Source organism: Cervus elaphus, chromosome 7 (assembly GCF_910594005.1).
Source record: "Cervus elaphus chromosome 7, mCerEla1.1, whole genome shotgun sequence".
NCBI classification, from domain to species: Eukaryota; Metazoa; Chordata; class Mammalia; order Artiodactyla; family Cervidae; genus Cervus; species Cervus elaphus.
In genome coordinates, this window is record NC_057821.1 from 30,458,040 (window position 1) to 30,481,105 (window position 23,066).

The 23,066-nt window shown below is 43.2% G+C and overlaps 1 protein-coding gene, 1 long non-coding RNA gene, 1 other non-coding gene and 1 pseudogene across 3 annotated transcripts; 3 read left to right on the forward strand and 1 right to left on the reverse strand.

The window, feature by feature from the left end:
- The first annotated feature begins 1,067 nt into the window (after positions 1-1,067).
- Positions 1,068-15,816, forward strand: TRIM27 (tripartite motif containing 27). Its single transcript, XM_043908189.1, has 8 exons — positions 1,068-1,867; positions 3,035-3,130; positions 4,644-4,874; positions 8,647-8,669; positions 10,502-10,617; positions 10,737-10,769; positions 12,502-12,528; positions 14,170-15,816. Exons 1-8 carry the CDS (start codon positions 1,448-1,450, stop codon positions 14,763-14,765), a joined length of 1,542 nt encoding a protein of 513 aa, XP_043764124.1. The 5' UTR covers positions 1,068-1,447; the 3' UTR covers positions 14,766-15,816.
- A 537-nt stretch (positions 15,817-16,353) lies between these two features.
- Positions 16,354-20,751, reverse strand: LOC122697480. Its single transcript, XR_006342067.1, has 3 exons — positions 20,654-20,751; positions 20,247-20,487; positions 16,354-17,723 (listed from the first exon to the last, which is right to left on the reverse strand). It is a non-coding gene; the product is annotated as an uncharacterized LOC122697480 (long non-coding RNA).
- Positions 20,752-20,844: 93 nt separating this feature from the next.
- TRNAL-CAA lies at positions 20,845-20,950 on the forward strand. Its single transcript has 2 exons — positions 20,845-20,882; positions 20,905-20,950. It is a non-coding gene; the product is annotated as a tRNA-Leu (tRNA).
- A 1,912-nt stretch (positions 20,951-22,862) lies between these two features.
- Positions 22,863-22,959, forward strand: LOC122697899 (annotated as a pseudogene).
- The last annotated feature ends 107 nt before the right edge of the window (positions 22,960-23,066 follow it).

Genomic DNA, 23,066 nt, shown 5'->3' on the forward strand with positions numbered 1-23,066 from the left:
ATTCAACCAGTTACTAACTCATGTAAAAAAGATTTGTAAACTGACATTGTTGAAATCACTTAGTTCAAAATACAATAATGGAAATTAAAATAAACACAGGCAAGGCTGTCCAAATTCAATAAAATTTAGAGGATGAAGGACAATATCGAGAAAATAGCAAAGGAAAACAGGAAACACCAAAGTAGGGATGGGCGAACAACGTAAAAATTTTGTAAGTTTGTTGGATAATGAAAACTGCCTGTGTTACCCACAGGATTATCATTCCCCCTATACTTTTGGAAGGAGCAAGCCTGTTTAGATTCTACTCAATACAGCTCTATGCAGTAGGTATTTTATTAATGAGCAAGCATGTTTAAGTTCTATTCAGTACAGATCGAGGCAGTGGGTATTTTATTATTTTAATGGTAAACCTCCTTAGGGTTAAAAAAGCAAAAGTTGTACGGAAGTCTCCCTCTGCGCTGGGGTATAATCACTCCCATTTCACCAGAGAGGAAACTGAAGCTCAGAATGGTAGATCACTTTGCTTAGGCACAGTAGGAAGTAGCAGAACTGGGCTTGCCTGTTTCTGTCACAAAAATGTTTTCATCTAATAATTAAGCCTTTCTTTTACGAAACAGAACTGCGAGCGCCTGTCAATGGGGTTGTTTGATAAAGTTCCTCGCAGACTGGGTGGGGCTCAGTCGGCTACCCTCAGCCCTCCGGCCTACCGGGGAAGCCAGATGTCTCTTCTTCCCACACCAACACAAAGCTAGCTTTCTCTCGCCGCGGCAGAGGCCTGGGCAGCAGAAAAGAAACCCAACAAAAGACCCGGGATCCAGGCCCAAGGCCCGGTGGGGTGGCCCGGAGCGTGCAGGCAGGGGTTACCCTGGCCCAGCCGCACCCGCGGAGATTGCCTGCCTCTAGGACCCGTACCCAAGGAGCTTCCGCCCGCGCGTTCCGCCCCCGCCCAGGCGGCGAGGCCTCCCTGGGTTCCCAACGAAAGAAACATTCCAGGCCTGAGGCCGGGATTTCCAGCCTCACGCCTAAGGTCCGGCCCAAGCCCCGCCCCCGAGCCGCCCCTTCCGCTCGCGCAGGGGTGGGGTCTGCGCGGCCGCCGGGATCCGCTCGGACGCGGCCACGTTGTCCTGCGTGTTCTGAGCGCCCGGCTCCGGGAGTCCGATCGGCGGCGATCCTGCTCTCCGTTCGCATAGCCGCTGGGCTCGGTGGGCCCGCGGTATCCCCATACTCCCTCCGCCAGGCGCAGCGGCTCAGGGAGCGGCCCGGCCACCCCGCGGTTCCAGCGCGCGGGCGCGTCTGGGATCGGCCCGGGAGGCGTCGCCCTCAGTCAGCCCGGCTGGCCTTTCCGCACCGCCCAGAAACAGCGGACGGGAGGGAGCGCAGTCGAGTTGGGCTCCGCGCTGGGCTGGGCACCGGGGCCCATGCCCGTTCGCCCCCGCGGGCCCGCGCCATGGCCTCCGGGAGCGTGGCCGAGTGCTTACAGCAGGAGACCACTTGCCCCGTGTGCCTGCAGTACTTTGTGGAGCCCATGATGCTCGACTGCGGCCACAACATCTGTTGCGCCTGCCTCGCCCGCTGCTGGGGCGCGGCGGAGACCAATGTGTCGTGTCCGCAGTGCCGGGAGACCTTCCCGCAGCGGCACATGCGGCCCAACCGGCACCTGGCCAACGTGACCCAGCTGGTGAAGCAGTTGCGCACCGAGCGGCCGTCGGGGCCCGGAGGCGAGATGGGCGTGTGCGAGAAACACCGCGAGCCCCTGAAGCTGTACTGCGAGGAGGACCAGATGCCCATCTGCGTGGTGTGCGACCGCTCCCGCGAGCACCGCGGCCACAGCGTGCTGCCGCTCGAGGAGGCGGTGGAGGGCTTCAAGGTGAGGGCTGGGCGCGCGGGCCGGGGAGGGGCCGGAGCGCCAGTCGGACAAAGGGAGGAGAGAGCCAAAGGGGCTTCCTTTTTTCCGCCTAGAAAATGGCTGAGCCGGACGTGTGGTTCACAGCCGTCATTTCCTCTGTCCGCTCCAGAGCCTCGGCACTCAGATTTGGGAGGAAAACCTGTAGCTGGTGAGGAAGCCAGAAGTCTCCCCACCCTCATTGCCTTATGTGCCTCTGTGTTTACCCTCTCACGGGCACATCATACATGACGGCCCATGGGGACCCCTCTTGACCGTATATAAGATATTTGTAAAACCACATACGCAGCGACAAGCTTCAGAGACGCTCGCCTTCCTTTTGGCTCCTAGATGATCTCAGACAAAACACACTCGGACGTTGCCAGGCTGTATTCACATCAAATAGGTGCCCATCACCTCTCCTTTCCCCCAACACTTCCCTGTGCTCCGTCCTCTTCTAGAACCTCCCGGAAAAGAACAAGTTCCTTACTGCCTAAGTCATTTAACCACTGTGAGACTCATAGGAGATAAGACTTATGAAGACTGAGTGAAATAAAATGCTGTGTGGATCCCCTTGTGAACCAACAGATTGGCACAGCTCAACAATAACATGGAAATAAAGTATTAAATATAAAACAGTTGTAAGGCAACATTCAAGGCGTGCACATAATCTGTGTTTGAGGACTGCAAGAACATGCACACAATTATGTACATGTGTAAATGTGAGTACTTTCATGCAAAATTATTCACTGAACATTTATGGTGCTTTCAAAAATATCATTTTACTCACACTGGTGATAACACTCTAGTAGGTTGAGAAGGTGGTGTTGGCTCATATCATACCAGGGGGAAATAAAAGTTAAGTCCTTTTCTCCATACACGTACCTGAAAGCTCGACAACTAAAGCCTTCTAGTCCATTCACCTTTCCACTAAGCCATGCAGTATCCTTCCAAAGGCAGGTAGGTGACCCACCATTTAAGATACAAACTACCAAAGGAGAGGTGTGCCACGGTGATGGCAGTGTGATCCAAGGACAGGCTCTCACCAAGAACTTGGCATCACGAATGTGGGTTGCACAGGTGATAAGCAGAAGAGTCACACTGCTGAGGCCTGCCTTATCTTGAACTATACACCTGTTTTTGCTTTTTCAGGAGCAAATCCAGAACCAGCTGGACCACTTAAAAAGAGTGAAAGACTTAAAGAAGAGGCGACGGGCACAGGGAGAGCAGGCGCGAGCTGAACTCTTGGTGAGGTTCCTGGGAATTCACAGATAATATCAGTTCTGCTGGTCACTCTTATATTGTAAGACTTGTAAACTTCCGTTAACCTCGTGCAGTCAGATCACCCAGAACTTCTAGGTACGGGTGGAACAACCTTACAGGGCAGTTGGGAATTCACCTGGAGAACCAAGGGATTCCCACATTTGGGGGGAAAAGGATGCAATAGTCGACTTTAAAACCCTTGGAGATCTGACCTAGCAAAAGTTTAATCTGTGAGCTTTGTGCAGATCAGGGTTGATCCAGGTGAAATTCTTGGGCATTGGTTAGCAGCCTTTTGTATCATTCTGCAGACAGATGCTGACAGTGGCTTTCTATAAACTCAACTGTTGCTTCTTGCTGGAATGTTCTTTTTCTTGGCAATGATTCTATTCTGAACTTTTCTCTTTGTTCCCTTCTCCTAGTTTCCCAAGGCCTTTGTGGTAGGGATATTTGGGGGAGAGGGTGGTGGTTCTGGAAAAAATAGTCCCTTACCTTTCTGTAAAGGACTAGAGAGTAAATATTTTTGGCTTTGTGGCTCATATCTCTATCACAACCAGTCAGCTCCCTTGTGTAGTTGAAAAGCAGCTAAAGACAACATTTAAATGAGTGGATCTGTTTCCCAATAACATGTTACTCCAAGGGAGTAAAACACGGGAGTTTGCTGACCTTTTATTTAGAAACAAGCTTTTATGGAGTCCCTCAGTGGGACAAGTGGTGGAGAAGGAAGGAGAAATAACCTTTGGCAAACAAACTGTGCCAGTAGAGAATTATGCGCAAAGCCAGTGAGACAGGAGGCCAGATAGAGGGAATGGATTACATGTGAAAGGTTTAAGGAAACTAATCAAGGTTATTATGTGAGGATTGTTGTAGAAGTTTTGCTTGTATGTTCCAAACCATCTTGCACAGGGCACCCATCTGATCGTGTGACTTCTCTGACAGTCTTTCATGGCTCCCACTTGTAGTAAAGTCCTGCCAGGCTTCTCGTCTCTTTATCTGCCGTCTTCACAAGCACTCGTGTGCTCCAGCCAGACCCCATGATTTGCCTTCCCACTCCTTGGTCCATGACATTTCTTCTGCCTGGAAAGCTCTCCTGTTCTTTGACCATAAAGTGAACTTCTGTTCATCCTACAAGACTCTTTGTGAACACTGCTTCTGGGAACTGTATCAACTTCTATTGAATGCAGTCACCCTACTTTTGCTTATCTAGCCATGATGACATGTATCACATGAACCTGACTCTCACTTGACTGAGTTCCTTGAGAGCAGAGACTTTGGCTTTTTTTTTTTAAGACTCTTGATTATCACTGGGGTAATTCAGTTCTCTGCCATTGTATATCCAGTCAATAAAGACTGGAAAAAAATAAGTGAGTGAACAAGATGCTTGTTTTAGTATACAGGGATGAAATAATGAGGTCTTGGGGTAGATAGACAGGGGAGAAATGTGAAGGGCTCTAGAAGCAGCCTTTCCTCTCTTCACTGCTCTTCCCTGTGGTCTACACAGAGCCTGACCCAGATGGAGAGGGAGAAGATTGTTTGGGAGTTTGAGCAGCTGTATCACTCCTTGAAGGAGCATGAGTATCGCCTTTTGGCCCGTCTCGAGGAACTAGACTTGGCCATCTACAACAGTATCAATGGTGCCATCACTCAGTTCTCTTGCAACATTTCCCACCTCAGCAACCTGATCGCCCAGCTGGAAGAGAAACAGCAGCAACCCACCAGGGAGCTCCTGCAGGTAAGGCTGAAAGCCCCCTGCCAAGACAGCTCCTGCTCTGCCAAGCAGTGTCCAGGGCCCCCTACTCCCTTGTTGAAACTCTGATTGTAGCAAGGGCATGTTGGAAGGGAAATGTACAATAGAGGCCCTGGTTGGCACAACTTGGGTCAGTCAGTTGCACTATGTCGTGGAAAGCTCAAAAGGAAGACCTGTCCTTCTCAAGCCTGTCCTCCACTGATAAGTGGTCTGATCACAGGCGAGGCTCTTGACCTCTCTGGGCCTCAGTTACTCATGTAATGAGGAATTTGGCCCACATGTCATTTAAAGATTCTCCTCACCCCAGTATCCTATAATTGTAACATGTATGTGCACACCAGGACAACCACAAAATAACAAGTACCACAGGAAGTGGTCAGCCCAAGCAGTCTTGGGGTTTAATCTTGGTTGTACAGGTGATAAAGCTGCAGTAGACCCAGCCCAGCAAGACCACAGGAAATGATCTGATTATTTGTCTGTTGTTTGTTCGTTCAGTGCATATGAATTTTCTGTTCTGCGTCAAGCACTGGAATTAAGTGGATAAATAAGCTCTCCTGAAATTTAAATTCTGATGTCAAGATCATATGATAAAGAAGTGAACAAACAAGTATCATCAGTGTTGCCATTAAAAAAGGGCTGATGGGTTTAGGGTCAAGAAACTATGGCCCACCACCTGTGTTTGTGTGTCCTGCGAGCTCATTGTGCTTTTTAGTTTTGAATAGTTGGGGAAGAAAAATCAGAAGAATGTTTGTTATTTTGTGATATGTGAAATTGCATAAAATTCAAGCTTCATTGTCCATGCATTTTTATTGGAACATAGCCACGCCCATTTATTTATTTTGTATTATCTGTTGTGCCAGAGACTGTATGGCCTTTTTCTTAGAAAAAGTTCATCAACTCCTACTTCAGATTAAAAAGAGAAGGCTTAATCTTGAGCCTTAATGAACACCAATATTTAATTGCCAGAGAGAGAAGGAAGAGCTTGCAGGGGGAACAATTTACCAGGGAGGCAATATGTGATCAGGGAGGAAGAATGTTTCTGGAAGGAGGGAGTGGACAACAGAGTCTAATGCAGTTGAAGGGAAATAATATGAAGGCTGAGGTCCATTTGGTTTAAAAACATGAGCATCCTTGATAAACTTGGTGTACAGCTGCCCGAGTGGGCAATCTGGGCAGGAGCCACGTGAGGAGAAGTTGTAGTGACAGGGTGAATGGAAGCTGCGAGAGTAAATGACTATTTCAATAAATAAGGCTGTGAAAGAGATACAAAGAAAATACTTGGAGATGAGGTAGAATTGTGGAGCTTTATGGGGAGAGGATGCTTAAAGAAACCAGTTAAACATATCTTTTAAAAAAATGTGGAGAAGAGTGTCTGTTGTAAAGATTCAGGTGAAGAAGATCTACTTAAGCTCTAAGGATGAACTCATCTCTGATGTGCTGTTTCTGAAAAGGCAGAAGGAAGGGTAACTGAAGCATGTAGGTGGGACTTAGCTTTGAAATATCCTCTGTTGTATAAGAAGAAAGGAGGGTGGGGACAGGTAGATGCAGCAGGTTGTGAGGTTTGGTAGCAAAAACGTCTTGGCTTCTGTCCTCTTTTGAAGTTGGAAAGCGGCACCATCTGCTGCCATTGAGCAGGGGTTGGAGAAAATAACGAGTTTGAGGATTGTGGGAAAGTTCTGAAATTATTGTTTCAGAGTATGGGAAAGCAAATTGGTTTGCAAGACGAAGTCGAGTTATTTGGTCAGTGAATGTCAGTTTATATCAGAATTTGTCCAGTTGTGTGACTTTTTCCCGTCCTGGCTTTGCTTTTTCTGATTGTGACTGTTCTGGTTCCAGACCTAGGGAAAGCTGGTAGTTGGGTTCATCCAGGATTAGGGCTTTGCAAGATGTGAGGGTTTTTTTTGTTTTGTTTTTGGCCTTGCCACACTACTTGTAGGATCTAAGTTCCTTGACCAGGGATTGAACCTGGGCCCATGGCAGTGAAAGCACAAAATCCTAACCACTGAACTGGTCAGGGAACTCCCCCTGTTCTGACTTTTTTATTATGATAAAATATACATAACTTAAATTAACCGTTTTAACTATTTCAAAGTGTGCAACTTGGTACATTTAGTAAACTTAATGTTATGCAACCATCACAGCTGTATAGTTCCAGAACACATTGATCGTCTCAGAAGGAGACCTCGTACCCATTAAACAGTCACTCCTCATCCTTTTCTACCCAGTGGCAACCATGGGTTTGCTTATTTTTTTAAGGTATTTGTGAGAATATTTCTGAACACATGGACCATGAATTCAAAACTGGATGATACAGAAAAGCAGAGAAAGAAGAGGGAAAGTTGTGGACTCCCTGGGGGAGAGTGGTCATGGTAGAAGTCATTTGAAAAGTAAACTGAATCTTAATGTGGAGAATGAGGGCATTCCCACTAAGGTCAGGAACAGGGCAAGATGGCCACTGTTGTCTAACTGTATTTTAACATATGAACACACACACACAGAGGAATGTTATGCAACTATAAAAAAAGGAAAAGGAAGGTACCTATGATATAACTGATATAGAGGAGTTTCTATAATGTATTGGGAAGTGAAAAAAATCAAAGTGCAAAACAGATTATGCTTTTTGTGTAAGAAAGAAGAGATAATTAGAAAATACATGTATCTGCAGGTATTTGCAAGGGAAACACTGGAATGATAAACCAGATAATAATGGGGAGAATGGGATGAGAAGAGATAGGAAAAAAGTGACAGATTCTCTGACCAAGTCTCAGATTTTTTGAGCACTGAAATAATTAAGAATAGTGATGAGTTATAACCCATTGAATAAAGTAGGAATTGATGGATCCATACTAATGATAAATAAGGGAAAATTCTTCCTTCCAGTAGACTGTTGACTAAGTAATGTACAAGCAATTTTGAGGCAAGAAAATGATCATTTGGCAGCTATCATAGTGAAAAGTAATTTAGACAGTAATTATCTACAGATGCTAAATCTGAGGGGGAGTTCGATAAGGGCTGGAATATTAATTTCTAAAGTGTCACTTTGAGATACTTTTTAATTATAAAAGGAAAAATAGTAGCTATAACATACCACCAATAAAGGGAAAGTGAATATCAATTATTTTTAGAAGGATACACAATGTAAGCTTGAATTTAATCATGGGGCAATACCTGGGAAACCCAAGTGGACAGATATTTTTAAAATAATTAGCCTGTATTAAGGCAGTATTGGGGTCTTCCCTGGTAGCTCAGCGGTAAAGAATCTGCCTGCCTGTGCAAGAGACATGGGTTCAATCCCTGGGTTGGGAAGATCCCCTGGAGGAGGAAATGGCAACCCACTCCAGTATTCTTGCATGGAGAATTCCATGGACAGGGTCCCTGGCAGGCTACAGTCCATAGGGTTGCAAAGAGTCAGACACAACTGAAGCAACTTAGCACACACACACAATAATAGGTCAAAGAAAGCAAGCTGGGCAGGCAGGTAGGCAGTTGTGGTCCAAGAGTGAGATGCTTGAGTTAGTAAATTTGAAATCTTGAGATCTTTGACCAGTGTGCAGGAAGGGAATGCAGGAAGATGCTAGAATAGCAAATAGTGTGTATCCCAGTTTCCTCTGCCCAGGTTTTACACAGAGTGTGCTCCTTGTCTCCTTGGCTTCTCCTAGGAGGGCCAGCCTGTAGTTCAGTTTCTAACAAACATCTATGAGAGAAAACTGACATTATAAATGATTTCTCATGGTTTTCATTTTCCTTTCTCTTATAGGACATCGGGGACACATTGAGCAGGTACAGTTTTCTATTTCCCCAGTGCAAAATCAAGCCTGAGTAGACTTTCCCTCATACTTAGAAACTCTTGAAGGAGCCCAGAGCCTGAGGACGTCTTAACAAATTTGACACATATCCTGTCTGTCCCCGAACTGAGTCACTACTGTGCAAAGAACTAGATGGACTGCAGCTCTTCTCAGTAAAACTAAGGAGTTATTGACAAATAATGAGGGTGAGGAGTGAAGTGGGGGGCCCACTGGGGAGGGTGCTGGTAGTTTATGAGGACACTTCTATGGAGAGGGTGGAGACTCACAGGGCCTCGGGCAAAGTGCAAGGGTATTTGATAGTTTTTATTTCAGAATCCTTTCTCTTTTGTCATCTCTGTCTTTGTTTCTGGCTCTCTTTTTTCTGTAATGGGGAAAATATAGGCTAAGAAAAGTGTGACCAGCTCAGAGTTATATAATGAGTCATGAGTTACCTGGATTCTGGCTCTTGTTTTCATTATTTCTCTACTGTATCATCAGACGGACAGTGAGGAAGAGCTACCTGGAAGTTGGAACATGACCAAGCGGGAAAAGCCCAGAATGGGCAAGAAGCCATGATTAAATTGTGTTTTCAGTGTTGGATGGCAAGGACAGATGGGATAGACCTTGGGGAATATCATGTTTGTTGTAGGAATGCCTACTGGGGTAAAGCCTGACTTTGAGGAAAACTGAACTTTGAAGCTAAGTAAAACCCTGAAGGGTGAAAACCCTTCAGAGGAAGTGCAGCTTGATTGTGTGAGAGCATTTGAGGAGATGGGCTAGAAGGGCCATGTGAATAGAATTATTGATAGAGCTGAGCTTTTTGAGGGCTGCTGAGATGGGATGGTATTGAGCTGGAACTTGTACTAGTCCCTGCCAAGTGGCCCTAACAAATACTGCCCTCACTTGCTGCTTTTACTTTTTGATGCCAGTCTAGTTCTGAACTAACAGAGAGATAGATCCTTTTAGGTTCTAGCATTTGTGAACATTAAGGTTTGGGTTTGACTCTGAAAATTTTTTGACTTAAGGCTTAAACATAACTAAAACATTTTGCCATCATTAAAGAAATGTGCAGATAGCTAGCCCAGGGCTGGTTTGGTGGCTCCAGTGATTATCATCAGACTCTCAGGTTTCTTTCCATTTACTCTTCTGCCATACATAAGCTACACTCCTCATTCTTTCAGCCCAAGAAACTTCCTAGAATGCTAACCAGTCACATTGCATTCCTTTTTAAGCAGACTTCTCAAATTAGTGCAAGATACTTCTTAGCTCTCATTGGCCAGAGCTTAGTCACACGGTCACATTCAGACTAGGCAGGCATGAACGCAGTAAAATTTGGAAGGTGAGAGAAGGAATATTGGGTGTGTGATTAGCAGTCAGTGTTTGCCACAGACCCTTTGAGGGGGTTTGTGGGTAACTGGATATTGTCCAGAGAGTACCCGTCTGTCTGAAGATGTCATTCTTGCCATATTTGGGAACCTGAGCGTTATGGGTCATTGCCCGCCATGAATGTCAAGGACTTGATCATGGAATCTAGTGCTTTCTGGAAAGGTCAGGCTTATATTCAGTTTAATTCAGCGAATCTTTCGGAGGGCATATGCCATTTGAAAAGCCAGAAGCTAATGCTGTGGGAGAATATGAAGGTAAGATGACTCCCCTACTCTGGTCCAGAGGATCACAGTCTAGGAAGAGAATAGGAAAAGGGCTCTACTGGCTGCTATTAAAGACTGTCCACCAATCCACTGACTGGCCAGTTTAGCCCAGGCTTTGTCCTAGACCCTGAAAGAAGTTGGGGGTGGGGGATTCACTCATGGATTTTTTTAAACTTAGGGCTGAAAGAATCAGGATTCCTGAACCCTGGATCACACCTCCAGATCTGCAAGAGAAGATCCACATTTTTGCTCAGAAGTGTCTGTTCTTGACTGAGAGTCTGAAGCAGTTCACAGGTAATGTGAGAAGAGGGATCTCTGAGGGTTTATGCTCTGAATAACTGTATTGCTTGAGAGGAAGTGTTTTCCAGCTAGATAATGGAATGCAAACTGATTATCTTCTTTTCTCCCCATAGAAAAAATGCAGTCAGATATGGAGAAAATCCAAGGTAAATTTATCTACTTAATGGGCTTTTGATGTTGCAGTTTCCTGGAAAGATAAACATCTGCACCAAAGTGTAGGAAAATGGGAAATGAGTGATGTTCAGTGGCCGGCTTCCCCTATTATTTCACATCTTTCTTTTGGCTTTGTTAGTTTTTTCAATTAATAGCCTCTTGTTTCAATTTGAAGTCTTTTAACTAAATACACTCATTTCTCAATCTACATTAATGGAGGAGGAAAATATACAATCCAACAATTAATGCAGAATTAATTTGATTATTTAAAAATTATTTTTAATTGAGAAGGAGAATCAAGAGAAACTATTCTAGCTATATTCCATTTGTAGTTATAATTTATTGAGTTTCTGCTACATGTGGGCACTGGTACTGACCGGGAGGAGGAAGAATTGAACATCACTGGTTGAGGCAACACCTCGAGGGCAAGAACCTAGGTAGGAACAGGGATTCAGGAGTCTGGCTGCCTGGGTCCTGGGCCTACCTCTGCCACCTGATAAGCATTCTACACTGTATCTTCCTCATTTTACAAATGAGGTAGATAATAGCTCTTACCTCACAAGGCTGTAAGGATGAGGTTTACTTACAATTTCTGAAGTGTTCTAGAATGGAGCCTTCATGTATATTTATTCAATAAAGTGTTCTAGGTATTTAAGGGGCACTCTTCAAATACAACATCTTCTGCTCGTGGTAACTTATAAGCATATAACACATATGTGTGCGTGCTAAGTCGCTTCAGTCATATCCGACTCTTTGTGATCTGATGGACTGTTGCCCACCAGGCTCCTCTGTCCCTGGGGTTCTCAGGACAAGAGTGGGTTACTATGCCCTCCTCCGGGGATCTTCCCCACCCAGGGATTGAACCTGCAGCTCCTGCACTGCAGGTGGATTCTTTACCACTGAACCACCAGGGAAGCCATAGCACATATGGCTGTGTACAAAACGCTGAAATTCCTAGGCAGCCTGATAGAATCGAAACCCTTATATGTATGTAATCACTTTTCATATTTATTATAAATTACAAATCCCCATACTTTTTATAATTTCCTATATGTGCTAAAACTTTATTTGCATGGCATCTTTTCAGATAACATGCATTTTTCACATCTGGCAACATAGATTTAGGGAATGCCCACAAACAGAACAGGGAGAAACTCCACTTAATACCAGAAGTGGTTAGCTCAGACACGGCATTCCTTGATCTCACTCTCCTTTATTTTTCCTGCTCTTCTCCTGCACTTAAGCAGCCCATTGAGAACATACCTGTGAAAATGCTTTGTCAACTGTAAATGCATTTTGCTGCAAATGGTGTAGTTTGCCCCAGGTTGGTAGTGGGTGTCACTTGAACCACACATCCCCTAGAACAGCTAGCTTATGAAAACCAAGAGTTAGGTATGATGTGGACTTAGAACCATGTCTCTCCCTGCAGAGCCAGCTGACCCACTGAGGAGTGGAATCCTTAATCTTGCCTCAGTTTGACCCCATATGCTTCCAGTGTTGAGCTTGTGTTATCTTTGTGCTCAAAGTTCCCAACCCCTCTTCCCTTTGAGCTCTTGGCTGGAAGATGGAGTCTTACGCTATATGAAGAAATTAATGCAGGACCGACATTAGGGGTTCTAATGGAAACCATGGCTTTATGATGACTCCTAAAGCTCCTTCTGCTGGGTACTTCCTAGAAATACTCAGATAACTTCCATAACTTCTTTTCTCTTTTGTTTTTTTCAGAATTGAGAGAGGCCCAGTTATACTCAGGTGGGTGATAGGAGACAAAACCATTTGGAAAAAGGAGTAAAAATCCCTATCAACCTAACTACTATTGTGAATGGTTTTGGAAAGTGCCTTGATTTGAATCCTTTAGGTTACATTTATTTTTTTTTTAAATGATAATAATCACAAAAAAATTGTTATTTCTATGTGTTTATAATATTTGCTTCCTAAAATGCCTCAGATCTGAAACCATGGACCTTTGAAATAGGAGGAAATTGAATTCAGGTGCTAGGAAGGATTATAGAGTTGAAACTATGGTTTCAAAAAATTAGCTCACTACCACTGCTAGTACACTGGTCCACTGCTGTGCCTGCCCAGCCTTGGGCAGTGTGTGGTTTACAAAAAGCATCCTTCCGAAAAGATTGAGCTTGCCTCTTGTTCTGAGAGCTAGGGAAAGTCTAGGAAAAATCTTGCATCATACCTTCTCTGTGTCTCAGATCTAGAGTTGAAACTCTCCCTCCCCTTGACAATCACCTTCACCTGAGGTTCACAGACTGGGTAAATCTATGATCTCAAAACTCATCTGAGGTTTGTATTCACATGACCACCTTCTGTTTCATGGGATCTTCTTCATGGACAAACAACATGTGTGTTAGTTGCTCAGCCGTGTCCGACTCTTGTGCGACTCCATGGACTGGGGCTCGCTGGGCTCTTCCATCCATGGGATTCTCCAGGCAAGAACATTGGAACAAGTTGCCATTTCCTTCTTCATCATGAACAGAGAGACTCTATAAACAGTGGGTCTTCTTTCATTAATGTCCCCTGGTTGTGATCCATGTTTAATTCTTTCAAGATTGAATATGTTGCTTATGTCTTGCATTTCCTAATATTGCACAGGGTACAGTAGAGGGAACCAAAGAGCATAAGGCACTGCCCTACCCTTGGAGTTAAATGTCTGGTTGGAGGTATGAGGTCTACCCATGACATGAGGGAATAAATGGGCAACTGTTGTGAACAGATTGTTGAACCAAGAACCATGCCTCTGAGGTTCTTGGTCACCTCCACCAGTTGTCATGAGCCTTTTGTGGGAGCCAGTCAGCCTACCTGAACTGTGGTTCAGAGAGATAATGTTAGGGAATCTTCCTTCTGAATAAGATATGAAGAACAAGTGAGAGAATATGTCAGTGATTTTAAAACTGGAAACCACCACTTGATTGTAAGATGCATGTGGCACTATTTAGTGTCTTTATCTGACATAATGTGGATATCCGTATGTTTCACAGCATGTTAATATTGGTTGTAGAGTGCTACACCACACCCTGCCTATCTAAGTACTGTATTCTGTGAAACTTCTGGCCTCTGAGGCTTTCGGATTGAGGGGTTGGACATACACATAAGAAAACCTTAAATTCAGCTTATAATGGATATTGTGGTTTAAAATGTGGAAAAGCAAGTGGAAGTAAAAATTTCAGTACTTCCAATATATCTTAGCTAAATGAGATAACTAGCTAATCCACACAGTAATTTTGGGAATGTCAGCTTCAGGGTGGACTTGAATGTATAAAATTGAATGTGTCTTTGCTGGAGAGCTCTTACTCTTCTCAGGGCTAGGAGAAAAGCTGGGTGTTCAGAGTGGGCTGTCCTGGTGCTCGGCTAATCCTCCTCTGCCCCTGTGTTTCTCTGCAGTGGATGTGACTCTGGACCCAGACACAGCCTACCCCAGCCTCATCCTCTCTGATAACCTGCGGCAAGTGCGGTACAGTTACCTCCAGCAGGACCTGCCCGACAACCCTGAGCGGTTCAATCTGTTTCCCTGTGTCTTAGGCTCTCCCTGCTTCATCGCTGGGAGACACTATTGGGAGGTAGAGGTGGGCGATAAAGCCAAGTGGACCATAGGTGTCTGTGAAGACTCGGTGTGCAGAAAAGGCGGGGTAACCTCGGCCCCCCAGAATGGATTCTGGGCAGTGTCCTTGTGGTATGGGAAAGAATACTGGGCTCTCACCTCCCCAATGACTGCCCTCCCCCTGCGGACCCCTCTCCAACGGGTGGGGATTTTCTTGGACTATGATGCTGGCGAGGTCTCCTTCTACAACGTGACAGAGAGGTGTCACACCTTTACTTTCTCTCATGCTACCTTCTGTGGGCCTGTCCGGCCCTACTTCAGTCTGAGTTACTCTGGAGGGAAGAGCGCAGCTCCTCTGATCATCTGCCCCATGAGTGGCATCGATGGGTTTTCTGGCCATGTTGGGAATCATGGTCATTCCATGGAGACCTCCCCTTGAGGAGGTGAACTTGGGCCAGAAGGGGTGCTGGCCGTACTCCCTCCCCAGGCATGAGGCATCTTGTTGCCTTGCCACTTCCTGCCCATCGCAGCTGGATGTTCTTACCACTTTTCATGCCCTGCAGTGCAAGACAGGATGTCTGTGTTCTCTGCCATCCCCTCCTTTCCCATGAAAATTGTGAGATGTCATAAGTTATCGAGATTGCCCAGAAATAAAAACCAGATATCCACCTCCAGTGTTCCATACTTCTTGGTCTTACACATTACTGGAGGGGATAAAGAATATGGATAATCTTGGGTTAGGAGAGCCATTCAAGATATTTACACCTGGGCTCAGCCCCATATACTGATGATGGGTATTTGCTGTCATTTCTGAACCAGGGCTTCTTTCTGAGAACCCACAGCTGGACTATAAAGTCCTGTCAGCATGGATCCCTTTGTCCCAGTTTTTCCTTCTGGGATTAGTACCTCTACCCCTGATTCTCAATCTGCTGTAGTTTTATTAACTCCATTAAAGAGGCCTGTTTGTGTTTTGATTAGTTAAAGTTATTTTACAGTAATGGTGGGAAATAGCCCCACCTCTGTTATGAGATAATGTTCTAATCAATGTGCTCTTTGCCTCTATCTTTTTGAGGACTTTGTCAGCTCCCTTCATTCTAATGAAAAGTGTATCCTGGTCCTGGATGCACATAATCCAGGATTATTTACTGCTCAGCACCACTCATTGTTCCTACCTCCCCTCCACTTCCATTTGTGGACTGATGGTCAGTCATACCCCATCCCTGAAAGGATTCTGGGGCAATATTCCAGGGGATTCATTGACTTGTCTACATTTCTCCCTTCTATTTCAAGGGAAGGGGGAGTTTACCTTTCCAGTGTGTGTACCATCAAGGGGCTATTCCATCCCCCTGGCCATTGGATCACGAGGCATTCCGAGGTCAGAAGGCCAAGGCAGATCACTTAGTGCAAGCCCCCATGATGGTTCTTAGTCTTCTCTTTCTTTGGGTACCTGCTCCTCTGTTTAAAAATAAAGTGAGTATGGATGTTGTTTACACTGTTGTTGTTTTCTGGGTGTTGGTAGGATTGGGTTCATAGATATTAGAGGAGGAGAGGCATGGTTAATGGTATTGATTTCCTCTGTGGGTCGAGAATCTTATTCTGGTCAATATTTTACTTTCAACTAGATGATAAAACAGTACCATGTCACTACTTTCTACTGGTGCTTGGAAAGTAGTGTTGGACTTCCACAGCCTACAGCTTTGTATTGGCTAATCCTGTCACTTCTCTGGGAAACTGTTCTCTCAAGTCCTTATTATAACTGACAGTGGGGTATGCAGCAATGCTTGGTATAGATCAGAGCACCCAGAGCTTGCTTCCTACCTCAGAAGCAGCAGCATAAGCCCTTAGGTTCATGGAGGTCACCACATTCTAAGGAGGAAAAATAAGCTGAGAGGACAGCTCTTTCCCAGGAGGTTTTCAATCTTTCCTGCTTTTGGACATGACCTCAAGACGACAAGATTTTGTGGTCTTAGTCTTGTACCCAACATTGTGGTTCATGGCTGAAGATCATGCATTGATGATATGTCTTGATTCATTTATTTATTCAAAAGGTTTTAAGAGAAATAACCAGGAGCTGAAGAGAGGGGCTTCCATGAGGCTAGGTTAGCTTTTGCTGAATAGTCTCAATAGATATAAATACATGTGCTAATATATATTATTATATATATAAGATACTACTACACAGAGAGCAGTGCTTAGCACATAGTATGAAGTGCTTTGTGTACAACGGCTTATTTAATGCTAACAACCCTACAAGATAAAGTGGGTACTGTTGCCTTTATTTTACACAAGAAAATTGAAGCATAGAGGGGGTGGTGTTTATCCAAGGTGCACAGCTAGGAGGCAACAGGGCCAGGATTTAGACTGAGGTGAAATACATGTCTACATACATGATATCCTGCCTCACAATATCTATGGATTATGCTTTTCTGCATGGAAAGGTAGAGGCTGAGGCCTTGGAGTGCCAGTCTGTTGACCTGGGATACCTGCCTTTAACAGTAAGTCTGTCTACTCTAGATTCAAGAATTCACAACTGAAAAACTGGGTGAAGAGACCCAGTCAGAATCGCATTTCAGTTTCACTTAGTATAGTCCTTTGGGACAAGGAGGAAGAATAAAAACCCATAAAGAGGGCACCTTGCTTGGTACCAGTCCCAAGAAAATGTGCCCCTAGGAAAGACTCCCTGATCCTTGCTGCTGGACTGATGGAGCTGTCTCCAGGCTAACAAAAGGTCTCACACAGGGTCCGCTTTATTTCCAGTAGACTCAGTGCTAATAGGAGCAGCATCTAAATGAATTTTTAACAGCAGCAGCTGGAGCAGCGGTAAGCAACCTCTTTGGATTCAGCAAAGCTACTTCCAATTTGAACTGGGATATACTACAAGACTGAATCTTACTAACAATGCTGAATGGGAAAAAGTCTAAAAAAAACTGTATACTTTACCCTTTTTATGATATGGACAAAAGGTTTGTGGTTACCAGTGGGCCACGTGGAGGATAGGGTGGAGAAAGAGGGTGTGAACTGACGTGTTTTATACTGTTTATCTTATGATTCTTATGGGTGGTGGGTTTAGAGGTATTAAAAACAAATTTTTTTAACCTGTCATTTTGAATGAAGTTAAATGAACTCTGCAAATGATCTGCAGAAAGGTAAGCATTTGGATTCATCAGGTCACAATATGGACCCCTTTAGGCAAACATGGGGTCCAGTTCTTTTGGCTCCTCTCTGGTCCTTTCCTCAGAACATTTGAAGTTGTTAATTACATTTTCGTACTTCAAACACTCATTGTTTTGTTTATTTGTTGCCTCAGGAAAATTGTGTTTGTCTTCAGCTGCTCTTGTTTTTTCTGATACTGATCTGGTGGGTACAGAAGAGCATCTTCCCCAAGAGCAGACAAGGCCTAGAAGGGAAAGTTTCAGAGAATGAAAGGGGAACTGCCATCTAGGATATGCAGTTGACAAGATGACAGTTGCCGTAAAGGCAACACTTAAAAGCACTAAGTAAGAGCAAGAGCTAGCATATAGTAAATAGATCCATTTGTTAACATCTTCATCAGTGATCCTAACCAAAGTATGGATGGAAATCACATATCTCCCAGCAAAATAAAACTAGAAAGATTCTTAGTGTACCAGTGATTGGTGAGTTGCTTCTTCACAAACGCATAACGACAATTCACTGATTCAAAAAAAAAGTTAAACAGTGTTAGGTGCCCCAGATGAACTTGACTGTTGAGAATACAAGAGAACCTGACTCTGTCCTTGGAAAAATTAATAAAGTCAATTAAGAGAAAAAAATAACATGAAATAAGTGGGATTAGACAAAAGACCCATTTGTGGATAAGTGAAACACTGTGTGCTTTCAGGAGACCTCAGTGCTGACCATGGTGGTCAGGAGAAACTAAAAGTCTAGATCTGCATTTCTTCCTTAGTGCACTTTTTCTTGAGGTTGACAGGTTAGTACAAACTAACATGGCCCTGCAATAAATTTTGACTTGATTATGCAATTAAATCACTACACCCTTTCACCTCCTTTAACCCAGTAATTTCTTTTTAAGGTCTTTGCAAAGAATAATGAGAAAGTTCAGTCAAACCAGTGTAGATTATTCTAGGGAAACTGACTTTACTAGAATATTAATAAAGCATTAATAGCTTAGATTTCACATTGTGCAAACAGTATTTAAATATGACAGTATTGCCTCAAGTACATTTCCACATAAAACAGTTAAGAGATTAATTTCGAGGTTGGAAATTAAATCCTGTTTTTAAAATTGGTATAAACAAACACAGTCATCTTTTTTTAGTCCCCTCCACTCCTTAAAAATTTTTTTGTTGTTGTTGAGCCCCAAGGCATGTGGGATCTTAGTTCCCCTGTCAGGGATGGAACCTGTGCCCTACGCAGTAGAAGCACAGTCTTTACTAGACCACTAGGGAAGCCCCACCCTTTTAAATTTTGAGGCCCTTCAAAATCCTTCATGCAGGTGTTTTCAAAAAATGTACACTGGCCTCTGGGAACTGTTGCACAATGCTGCTGCTAAGTCACTTCAGTCGTGTCCGACTCTGTGCGACCCCATAGATGGCAGCCCACCAGGCTCCCCCATCCCTGGGATTCTCCAGGCAAGAACACTGGAATGGGTTGCCATTTCCTTCTCCAATGCATGAAAGTGAAAAGTGCAAGTGAAGTCGCTCAGTTTTGTCTGACTCTTAGTGACCCCATGGATTGCCATTGCCTTCTCCATGTTACACAATAAATATTGTTAATAAATTGTAAAATTGTTTACATATTTAATTATACCTTACCTATTCCAGAAAGTACTTCAAATCATTTAAAGCATAAAATCAAAATAGCAGGAGTTTAATATTCCATAAAGGAAGAAAATGATGGAACTAATAAATGACCAGGATTAAAAGTAAATGTTAGCACGGTAACATTATAAGGACATTAAATTTGGGCCACAGTTTGGTTTTGAAAGATTGACATGAGAACCTTGTAAAATTTATAGCTCACTATAAAACTAGAGTTTTATATCTATAGTTTCTATACATGGAAAGTAGTGTTTAAGGGACTTAATAGGATTGTTGTTAGTAAAAGGAATTTCTTCTTGGTTTCTTAGTAAATAAAGACTATCAGAAGGGTTTATTTTTTGTAAAATAAGTTTCACAAATCAAGGATGGATGAACACCTCAAAGGTGGGTAAGCAATTTACAGAAGAATATAAAAATCCTTGAAACATGAATATTGAACCTCACTAATAAAACTGTGTCACCCAGCAAAATGTTTTGTTGTTAACCATTTAATCATGGTATTCTGTTGGTCATGTTTGGGTTATCTTCTGCAATGTGGGAGCCTCGGGTTCGATCCCTAGGTCGAGAAGATCCTCTGGAGAAGGAAATTGCAGCCCACTTCAGTATTCTTGCCTGAAAAACCATGGACAGAGGAGCCTGGCGGGCTACAGTCCATGGGGTCGCAAAGAGTCTGACATGACTCTAAATTGCTTCAAAATTTGGGGGAGGTAGGTGGGCAGCGTGTATTAAAAGCTTTTAAAACTGGATAAGCTTTAAGAATGGCTATATGTATTATATATGTATATATGTAACTGAATCACTAAGTTGTACACCTGAAATTAACAAAACATTGTAAATCAACTATACTAAACTGGATAAAGATCTAGTGATTCCACTTGTAGAATTTAAGGTAATAATTATGGCCATCTGAAAATATTTAGCTTTCAGCTTAGTTGGAAGAATAATTTCTTACTGTTTACCCTTCAAGGTTTCATTAAAATATGTGCCCTTCCAGACTCAAAGCTCATATTACTTTGCACAAAGCTGAGAAAGAGCTGGAAAAGTCTGAGTCAGGAAGTGTGGCACGTTCCCCTTATTTTCACTCAGCCATCCCTCTTAAAAATCGCCATTTTATCTACTACCTGGCAACGGACGCCATGGAAACTTTCAGTCAGAAATATCTGAGAGTAACCAGGAAGGTTGGGAAGCAAGAGTGTCACTGAGTTTCTCTGGACCTGAAACAGGTCAAGCTCTTGAGTAGAAACTGGTCTCATCAAGTCTTGCATCGGCGGGAGTTGTCGCCCTACGAGAACTTTCCAAGGCTGTTCCTCGGCCGTCACTTTCGGAGCCCAAAACAAACACTTCTCCAATGGCAAGGCAGATCTGGGGACGAAAAGGAATCAAACAAGAGACAATAAAATGGTCTATGCCATACAATCTGGGGCTTTTGTAGGATTTTTGTTGTTCCTCACTGTCTTCAAAAATAAACAAGCCTGGGGCAAAAACCACGCTCAAGGTTTCGGTAAAGATGAGAGGTTGGAAAACCCACCAAGCGACTTGGGCTAAACGCCGTTCGGTTCTTCTTTCCTTCCCTCCAGAAACATAAACCTTTTTCCTTTTCAAGCCACGGGTGGCCTTTTATTCTCGACCCGGAAGTTAACCTCTTCTTAGACTATACGTCATAGAGACGCTGATCTATGTATCTATTTTAGTGGAAAATCTTTCTGCCTTTCCCGAGGTGTCAGGATGGCCGAGTGGTCTAAGGCGCCAGACTCAAGCGAAGCTTCCCCGCCTTGGGGATTCTGGTCTCCGTATGGAGGCGTGGGTTCGAATCCCACTTCTGACACATACTTTTTCCCCACCCCCTAATTTCTAAAACAAAATATCTTGGGAAGAGCAATATGCATATGCAATTTACCAACACATAGTGTTAAAAACGGGCTTTAAAAAATTTCTCACAGGGACTGCTAAGGAAAATAGTAATAGCTGAAACATCGCGATATTTTCGGAAGTCACGAGATTTGGGGCGAACGATTGATAACGACGGGAGAGTACCAGAGGTTGGTTTATCTGAAACAGCGCGAGGAAATGTTAAAATAGCGAGTTTTGGGACTCAGATAGTTCCCTTTCCCTTGGTGCTGCAGGAGTAAGTGGGATTGGCCCGGTGCCCCGCCTGCTTCTCTTGGCTGCTCTTCCGCTTCTTCCCAGACAGAGGCCCTGCCCTGGTTGCTATTCCAGGGGATCTTCCCCGCCCAGGGGTGGAATCCGCGTCACTTGAGTTTCCTACGGTGGCGGGACGACTCTTTACCACTGCACACTGCTGTCTGCAAAGATATTTTATATAGATGTTTAATATAGATCGATTGGATTTTTATAGATAGATCCATAGATCTATATTATTTATAAGAAATTGAAGGATATATAGATTTATGGATTTTATGGATCTGTAAATCTTATATAAATGTATATAAATTTATGGATTTTAATATAGATCTATTTATTTTGTATTGAACATGGTCTCTCCATGTTCAGAAGTCATGAACTAGTTCTCAAACATTTCCTTGTAAATCACACCCTCGCTGGCATCTAATAATTATTGTTTTGTTTCCTAGTCAAAATTGAGTGCCGTTTTACCTCCTGAATAAAGTATGAAAGTTATAGCTTCCTCCTCCAAATCTAACCCCCAGCAGTATTTTATTATATTTTGTACACTCCTATTTTCTCTGAATTCATGTATATATAATATATAAATATTTTGTTTTTACAGAAATGCAGTCATACAAAGTATACCATTCTCTGACTATTTTTTTTTAACGTAATGTATCTTGGGCTCTTTCCGTGTAAACACTATCTTTTTCCTTAGAAATTAAATGTGGCAAATCAGTCCACAGGATAGATATATCCTATTTCATTTATCCACTTTTTTTCCCCCTAGACATTTAGGGTATTTTTAATCACCATTCTTCCAACGAGTATATCATGAGTGCTTTTTATGTACCAAGGAATGTAGTTCTGGAGCCATGGCAGTAGAAGTATAAGAATAAAATGGAATAGGATAGAATTAAAATTAAAATTTAATTTTTTTTAAACTAGTGAAATAAATTTATACCCTATGTTGTTTATATTCCAGTCAAATGACTGATTCTGCCTCAGGAACACCATATTCCAGGATTTCCTTCTCTCTCAGGAGAAGAATATACATATCCCAGATCCCAAGACTAATGAACTATGATCTATATGAAGATCTACGATAATGAAGATTCATATATGCATGGCAATGTATTTCTGTCATTATGACCACTCATGACTCTACTTGGTTGATCGTTGATTTTTATCCTGAAATAGTCAAAATGTAAGAGACTAGGCGGGTGAAAGAAAGCTGGTTTATTTGAAAATTAAAGCCTATAGATATTTGAAAACTTTGAAAACTTAGGTGAAATATTGGAAGTATTCATTTACTCGGAGACTTCCCTTATAAAAATACTTGTTTGTATTACTCATGATTCCTGCTTTCTGTTTCAGAAAAAGATGCTCGTTATATCCAAGAAGTTTATAAAACACATGATTGTGTACTAGCTAAAAATTGTTTGCAAGGTAATCGGGAATGAGTGCCTGACTTGTTCGGCTTTTAGTTCAGTTCAGTTCAGTCGCTCAGTCGTGTCTAACTCTTTGCGACCCTGAATCGCAGCACGCCAGGCCTCCCTGTCCATCACCAACTCCCAGAGTTCACTCAAACTGTGAATAAATAATGCAGAATAGTGCTCGCCTTGGCAGCACACATACTAAAGTTGGAAATGATTAGCATGGCTCTTGCTCAAGGATGACATGCAAATTTGTGAAGCATTCCATAATTTGACAAGAAATTAAAAGTTAAAGTATCAATAAGTGAAGGTTTGACTAAGCTATCCTTAGAATGATAAACTTCATCCTAGTAACTGATTTCATATGATTGACCTAACCAA

What these genes read in the sequence shown, in the direction of transcription:
- TRIM27 (XM_043908189.1), top strand. Translation starts at nt 1,448, where the DNA reads ATGGCCTCCGGGAGCGTGGCCGAGTGCTTACAGCAGGAGACCACTTGC. An exon ending in GAGTCTGAAGCAGTTCACAG is followed by an intron (nt 10,618 to 10,736) that starts GTAATGTGAGAA and finishes TTCTCCCCATAG; the next exon opens with AAAAAATGCAGTCAGATATG. An exon ending in AGAGGCCCAGTTATACTCAG is followed by an intron (nt 12,529 to 14,169) that starts GTGGGTGATAGG and finishes GTTTCTCTGCAG; the next exon opens with TGGATGTGACTCTGGACCCA.